The sequence below is a fragment of the Suricata suricatta genome, chromosome 16 (genome assembly GCF_006229205.1).
Source record: "Suricata suricatta isolate VVHF042 chromosome 16, meerkat_22Aug2017_6uvM2_HiC, whole genome shotgun sequence".
Lineage (NCBI taxonomy): Eukaryota > Metazoa > Chordata > Mammalia > Carnivora > Herpestidae > Suricata > Suricata suricatta.
In genome coordinates this window covers 26,240-34,131 of record NC_043715.1, presented here as the reverse complement: position 1 = coordinate 34,131, position 7,892 = coordinate 26,240, and the positions used below count along the sequence as shown (strand labels likewise).

The window sequence follows — 7,892 nt, the reverse complement described above, 5'->3', positions numbered from 1 at the left end:
AAAAACTTCAGGGCAAGATCAATGATGAGGACAAACAGAAGATTCTGGACAAGTGTAATGAAATCATCAACTGGCTGGACAAGAACCAGACTGCAGAAAAAGAAGAATTTGAACATCAGCAGAAAGAGCTGGAGAAGGTCTGCAACCCCATCATCACGAAGCTGTACCAGAGTGCAGGAGGCATGCCTGGAGGAATGCCTGGAGGCTTCCCTGGTTGTGGCACTCCTCCATCTGGTGGTGCCTCCTCTGGGCCCACCATTGAAGAGGTTGATTAAGCCAACCTGAGAATAGGTCTAGCATTGTTCCACACAAAACATTTGGAGGACCCAAGTTTGTAGCAAATTCCATGGCAGTTTTAAAGTTGAACTGCTATAGTTAAATTGGGCATTCTTGATACTTGAATATGGAATATGTGCACAGGGAAAAGAAACACAACATTGCACTTTATAAGCACTGTATTGTGAAGTGGAAAATGCAATGTCTTAAAATAAAACTGTATTTAAAATTGGGAAAAAAATTAAAAACAGAACTGCCATATGATTTAGAAGTCCGATTTCTGGGTATGTGTATAAAACTTGGAAACATGATTTTGATAAAATATTTGTACACTCAAGGTCATTGCAGCATTATTCATAATAGCTAAGATGTGGAAGCAACCTCAATGTCCAATGACAAATAAATGGATAAAGAAAATTACACACACACACACACACACACACACACACAGGAATATTATTCAGCCTTAAAAATGAAGGAAATTTTCTAATATGTTACATCATGATGGACTTTGAGGACATTATGCTAATTGATATAAATATATCACATAACACAAATACTGCATGATTCCACTTATATGAGGTATCTATTTCATGGATATGGAAAATAAAATAGTTGTTTCCAGGGCCTGTTGGGGGAGGGGGAGGAAATGCAAAGTTGTTTACTGGGTGTAGACTTTCAGTCATGCAAGATAAAAAAGGTCTAAAAATCTATTGTTCAATGTGCATGTATACTTAAACATTGTTATACTTAAACATTGTTAAGAGGGTAAATTTATGTTATTATTATTTTTCATAACCACAATAAAGAAAATTGACTGGGTGGGAATTTCAGCTGAGGGTAGATAAAGCTGTGTAGATATATGGTAAACCATGGGGTATGTATTATCTATGAAGACTTCCTATTTATGTCAAACCTTTGTGAATAACCACACACTGGGTTTTCAAATCTCTGAAAACCATAGATGAAATCATAGACCTAATCCAAGTTGCTTTCTCCAGTTGAGGGAGATCGAATCTTTTTCCAAACTCTTGTCTGAATACCAAAAGAGGAAGTGAGTTTCTCAATTTTATTTTGTAATGATCACACTTCATGTTGTTTGCCTGATACTGTCTCTGGTAAGTGGTATGTGGGAAAGATTAGGGAGACTAAGTAGTTATCTCAAATCCTCTTCCAGAATTAAGACAAAGAATCTGGTTCATTCTGGGGTATGAAGATCCGTGTGTGTGATTAAATATATATAAAAACTGTGTATCTTTACATAATATGCTCATCATTTTCTCTTTTAAGACATTTAATCCAATGATTGAATAACTGTGATTACTTTTAGAAAGCTCTTTGGTGGACTTACAGTCTAATTAAGGTTTCTTTAACTTCCCTTTCATTAACTAACAATGTTTAGTAAAAAAAAAGCTTTTTAAAAAATGAATGACAAACTTTAAACATACAGAAAGGTACGGAGAATTATACTGGCAAACCTATACATCTACCACCATTCAGCCTTATCTCAACATTCTGCCACAACCTTTCTATCTTTCTATCATTAAATTTTTGTCTGTATATCTTTTAATTTCTATTATAAAATTCAAAAACAAAAATAAAAGTAAATAAAAAGGTAACCGCGACACAGCAAAGCCACCTGCCACCCCTTCCTTCTTCTCTTATGCTAACTATTCTGAATTTGGCATTTCTTTTTCATGTTCAGATTTTGATACTTTTACCATTCTTAATCTATTTATAAATAATTATAATCCACATTAAAAATTTTATATGAATAGCCTCTTACTGGTGATATGCTGTTTTGCATCTTGTATTTATATTTTTGAGGGAAGAGTTTCCTTTTTTTAACCCCTGAGATGCAGCTGAGACCTAAATCATGAATTTCAGGAGGAAACTTCTAAGTCTTACTGGCCCCTCACCTTGCTGCCTTGGTGTCCATTCTTCATCGGAATCCTCAGTGTCCTGTACTTGGGGTTTGATGGCCTGCCTGCGGTGACACATAAAAGCTGGTCGAGGGGCTCTGAGACCTGGAAAGAAGCAAAATCCTTGTCCTAAGAGGGAAGAGCTAGAAGGAGGAACAAAGCATAGTGGCAATGGAGTGCATCTCCCAGTCAGTGCGACTCAATTGGATGGGCTGGGAGAGCCTAGAACAAGGCAAGAGATGAGCTGTGCACTGCCAGTGCAAGCAGAACGCTGATAGAAGAGAACAAAATTTCATTCCAGATTTGTCTTCACACAGAAGGAAACTGTGATCAGAGAGAGCCACCCGAGCGGCAAACTAATATATAGGGACTGAATGCGTGAACGTGTGTTTCATGTTTCCCAGGCTCATCAGCATCCAGCACTTCTGGTTACCTATGGTAATCAGTGTTTCATAGTTCCTTTTCACGTTCCTGTATCGGATTTTCTCCCAGTCTCCCATCTCTGTCCATTCTTCCTTGGAGAAGTATATGGAAATGTCTTTGAAAGCATCTTTGGCCTCGAGAAAACAAGAGATTACATCAGTGCTTACTAATGGAAGTCAGAACTTAGAGCCGGGCCTGCTCTTCCACCTTGTATGTAGTGTGTACCCTGATTCCTGGGTTCTCTCTGTTCAACAAGGGTAAAGAGTTTCTGTCCTTCTTGATGGTGTCCTGATTACCTGAACAAACACTAAGCATTTTACTAGCTCTCTCTTGATAAAGGGAAATTGCTGATGCCCTGTCCTATGTACCCCCCTCCCCCACCAACATCCTATGAAGGAGCGAGTGCCCTTTATCCTGTGCACATTCACTGGTGTAAGCCAGGAGTCTGTGGTCCTCCCAGGACCAGCTCCTGGTCACCAGGCCCCTCTCTCCATCCTCTTCAGGAAGCCTGGAGTCCAACTTCTCCCACATCTCTCACCATGGGCTTCCATTTTGTTCTTGAGTTTCTCTCAGTGGTCTCCTCCGGGAACCTGTGGGGGCTCATGGTGCTCGGACCTCCAGGCGGGTCCCGCTCTGACTCTGAGGCTGGCAATGGCTCCATGAGTCTGTCCTAAGGCCAAGGCACCTGTGGAAGGAGAAGGTGCTGAGAGCGGGTGACAGTGCAGACCACTGCCCAGAGCCATGTCTGTCTTCTCCATTTGGGCGGGGCATCCAGAACAAGAAGATGTGGGCAGCCAGGGAGGATTAAAAGATGCAGGGGAACCCTGCGGGTATTGATGGGATGGAGAATCTCTACTGGCAATGACAGGCCATTCTAATGTGGGGTAGATTTTCTTTTATTCAACTGCAGCTCAGCCCATATGAAGAAAGGCGGCAAAGGAATGTGGCTGTGCGTGTTAAATGAGCATCCTGAGGTGCAAGGCCAGAGGAGTACCAAGGAGGCCTGGAGGCCCCAGAGTGCCCAGCCGTTCCAGGGAGAGGAAGTGAATAGTTCTCAAATAAGTGCTGCTTGGGATGTCCACTGGGGAATCTGGGAGAAGTCTGGCATAAACAGTCTCAGTCTCCAAGGGACAGAGATGTCTCAGTGTAGGAGATTTGCTCTCAGGCAGGCTGAGGGAATTGGGGTTTCTTACGTCAAGGGGATTTGGGGCCTCAGGATGCGGACACTTGGGGTTCCTCGGGCAGATGATATTGGCAGTCTCTCAGGACAAGATTTAGGGTCTTTCCGGCTGAAGAGATTTAGAATGTTCAGGTTGAGAGGATTTGGGATCTTTGAGAGTGAGGAAATTTTAAGTCTTATTCTGAGGAGATTTGGAGTCTCTCAGTAATGGGTTTCCGGTTTTCTGACACTGAGGTTATTTGGAATCTTTGATGCTGAAGGGAGTTAAGAGTCCACAGGCAGAGGCTGTTCAGGGTCTCTGAGACTGGGGAGATTTGTTCTCTGGGTGCTACATTTCAGGCTCCTCAGGCTAAGGGCTTGGGAAGTGTCTCAGGCAGAGGGCAATCTATGTTACTCAGGATATTTGGGGGTCTAAGAATGGGGGGATTTAGTGTTTCTCTGGGTGACGCGTTACGAGGTTTCTGCAGCTGAGCTTCTTTGGGGTCTTACGCTGAGGAGATGTGACGTTCCATGAAGTCAGGGGATTTGGTTCCCTGAAGGTGGCGGGATTTGGCGCCCTCAAGGCTGAGGGGATTTGGAACCTTTCAGGGTGAGGGGATCTAGGGTCTCCCAGGTGGGATTTGAAGGTCTTAGGATCAGGGCTTACAAGGGTTTCACGCGGCACGGCAGCAAAGTCCTCGGTGTTTCCATCAGTTTACCTGGCCTCCCTCGCCACCCAGCCCGGTCTGGCGGCTTCTTGTACTGCCCTGTCAGGCAGAAGCGACCAATCAGTGCTGCAATCAAAGAGGTCCCGCCAATTGGCGGTCAGGAAGGGTCTGATGGGGCGGAGCGTAGCGCGAACCCTGTGTCAGTCATTGGCCGAACACCGCTCCTGTGGATGTTCCCGCCCCAGCCCGCGGGGATTGGCTGCTCTGAGTCCAGCGCGTGTCTATCAAGAAGGTTCCCCCACGCTGGCAGTGTGGCAGATTTCATCACCTCCCTCCCGTACCCGGCGTCGGTGAAGTACACGCAGGCCCAGAGACTGCGCAGAGCACCCTGCAGCTCACGCTGAGTCTGGAGCCTTGAGCTGACGGCAAGTCTTTGGGGTGGATCTAGCCATCCTGTGTCCGGACAAAGATTCCTTGCTCTACCAGGCTGTTATCAGGCTCTGGGAGGGTCTCCTAAGCCCATCTGTCACCTTCCTTGTAAAATCCACTTTTAGTAAGAGCTGTATGACCCTTTAGTATATAGTGAATATCGTATTACATTCAGGGGACAACTATCTAATTAAGTATTGTCTGATGAGAATGCGTAGAGACACCAAATAAAATCTATATGGCTCAAAGATTTAAACTCAACGATTGGAATAGTAAGTATATTGGAAAACTCCTTGGGGATCGAATTCTTAAACTAAAAGCAGAAGTGGTATTCGTGAGTAATAGACATGTTTAAATAATGTAGGTCCAAATGTCATCAGAAGTAGTACTCACTTGGCAGCACATATACTACAGTTGGGACAAGATAGAGATTAGCATGGCCCCTGTGCAAGGAAAACACTCCAAATTTTGAAGCATTGTATATTTTTTAAAAAGTCAAGAGAAGTAAGAAGACATAAGTAAAATCAAAGAAAAACCGCTGAAAAAAAATTCAAGTATTTTGCATAAAACTAAGGCATCAAATACAGGACAGTGGGTCCATGGGGGGAAGGGCACTGGTTTTCCGATGATAAAATGGGAAGAGTGTTTCTGGCCCTTACTAAGTTTTGATCACAGAAACATAACATGATTTTCTTGTATAAGAAGTAAGCCTTCTTACCAAGGAAGGACTGGAAGACTCCAGGCAAGGTCACTCGGTAAGTGAACTGCTGCCCCTGCGGTCATGAAGGAAATGGCCGACCAGAACTTTAAGGGGCCACAGATCTCTCAGGTTCCTGCAAGAAAAGTGCTGGGAGTAGAGGAACAGTGAAAGCATGGGTGATTTTTTAGAAACTGGGAGACCATCTATGTGCTTGCAGATGCTTTGGTTGTTGCTTCTACCCTGACTGATCAGCTCAGAGTTACTAGTAGGAGCATCTATGTGGTTCCTGTTGTTGGCTTTGCTGCTCAAAGAAACATGAGATTTTTTTTAAATGTTCATTTATTTTGTGAGAGAGAGAGAGAGAGAGAGAGAGAGAGAGAGAGAGAGAGATGAGAATGAGCGGGGAGGGGCAGAGAAAGGGAGAGAAAGAATCTCAAGCAGGCTCAGCACTGGCAGCACAGAGCCTGATGGGAGTAAAGTGTGGTTCCAACCCAGGGAACTATAAGATTATGACTTGAGCTGAAATCAAGATTCGAAAGCTTCTCCACCTGAGCTACCCAGGCGAAACAGGAGGCTTTAAAAAGGCAAAGACTGATCTTCAAGTGCTCAGTGTTAACCCTAAATACAAAACTGCCAGTTATTTTACCAGCAAAAATGGCTTTATTCTGCAGTAGCAAGGAATTGCGCTCCAGGACTACCAAGCCAGGGAAACCCTGCAGGCTAGTCCTCAGAACAAAGAAGTGGATCTCTCTTGTCTACAGAAGGTGGATTTGGGAAGGCTAGGACAAACAAAACGTTTATTGGAGTAAAAGGAGTTGTAGTGGCTTCTCATTGGCTGACCTAGGACTGTTGCCAAGAAACCGTCCCGCCTCTTGCTGGGATAGTAAAGTAGCCTCCACTTGCAAGGTGGTCTCTTCCTGTTGGATAAGAAACTATGGAGTAAAAGGATCCATTTAAATAGCAAAACTACAACAAAAATCAGGCACTGTAAAAAAAGAAAACCCTCCCAAACTAAGATAGACTTAGCAACAAATAAGAAAAATACAAAAGGATGACAGAGATAAAAAGAAGTAGATGGAAAGACATAATGTATTCTTTTAAAAAAATCTTTCTTTTTTTAATGTTTATTTGTTTTTGAGAGAGAGGATGAGCAGGGGAGGGGCAGAGGGAGAGGCGGACACAGAATCCAAAGCAGGCTCCAGGCTCTGAGCTGTCAGCACAGAGCCCAACACAGGGGCTCGAACTCAAAAACCATGAGATCATGACCTGAGCTTAAATCAGATGCTTAATGGACTGAGCCACCCAGGCGGCTCTCTTCTGTCATGGTTAATGGTCCTTAGATTTTGTGTCAACCCATTTAGTGTCCAGTTAGACTGCTGAATTCCTTGGGAGCAGAAACAGTATCTTCACTTGTGGTGAATATCAGAATGCTGATCACATAGTAGATACTTAAGTATTCCCTCTTTTGATTGTTGATATGTAAGGACAGGAAAGCAGAAAGAGAATGGTCTTACTCTCTCAATAAGTTTCAAGGAAAAAATATCTATAGAAAAAATTGGGTGAGAGATCAACCTGAAACTGTTGTACCAAAATTTCTTTATCGTCCCCAAAAACCAGAAACCGCCAGGGAGACCGAGTCACGCATGCAAAAGCAAAGGGCTTTATTACGGGTTTAGGCTCGCCAGGGTCTAAACTCGGGCTCACAGACTTTACCGGCGTGGTGGATCCACGCTGAGAGCCCGAACAAAGGTGGGGCAGGGCTTTGATGAGTTTGGGAAGGGGGAGTTACAGGAAATGGTGACAAAGGTATAGTGATCCAATCATTATTATACAACAGGTTTATCCAATTACAATATTTAGAGTGTTAACCAATCACAGAGTAGACCCAGGACCCAGGACCCACACGTAGGGTGTAACTAGCCTTAAGCAGTAGGCCTGCCCTTAGGAATGTTAAAGGTATGACAAGGGTGGTCCCTCTTGCCTTGGGCAATGTGTGCCCTTCTGTTGTCTCAAACTTGCGTCCTTACAAAGCAAGAACAAAATATTTTCCCTAGACTTTTAAGTCCAAGACTTTCAAACTGTGTAGAGTCCTGTTATGCCCAAGATTTCATTATCATCCCCCAAAACCAGAAACCGCCAGGGAGATGGAGTCACACATGCAAAAGCAAAGGGCTTTATTACGGGTTTAGGCTCACCGGACCTAAACTCGGGCTCACAGACTTTACCAGCCCAGTGGATCCACACTGAGAGCCCCGAACAAAGGCGGGGTAGGGCCTTTATGGGTTCGGGAAGGGGGAGTTACAGGAAATGGTGAC

The 7,892-nt window shown here is 44.0% G+C and overlaps 1 protein-coding gene, 1 long non-coding RNA gene, 1 other non-coding gene and 1 pseudogene across 3 annotated transcripts in view; 3 read left to right on the top strand and 1 right to left on the bottom strand.

Annotated features, from left to right (window-relative positions):
* The window catches only part of LOC115280193, a 2,221-nt pseudogene extending 1,931 nt beyond the window's left edge, over window positions 1–290 (top strand).
* The window catches only part of PRDM7 (PR/SET domain 7), a 14,816-nt gene extending 11,591 nt beyond the window's left edge, over window positions 1–3,225 (bottom strand). Inside the window, exons 1-3 of the mRNA XM_029924887.1 lie at window positions 3,160–3,225; window positions 2,632–2,755; window positions 2,196–2,303 (exon numbers count right to left, since the gene is read on the bottom strand). Of these exons, the coding sequence (XP_029780747.1) occupies window positions 2,196–2,303; window positions 2,632–2,755; window positions 3,160–3,225 (298 nt within the window). The remainder of the gene's footprint in view (window positions 1–2,195; window positions 2,304–2,631; window positions 2,756–3,159) is intronic.
* Window positions 1–7,892, top strand: part of LOC115280197 — a 47,450-nt gene that overhangs the window by 31,498 nt on the left and 8,060 nt on the right. The window lies entirely within an intron of this gene.
* LOC115281304 lies at window positions 5,263–5,365 on the top strand. The gene has a single exon (XR_003904219.1). It is a non-coding gene; the product is annotated as a U6 spliceosomal RNA (small nuclear RNA).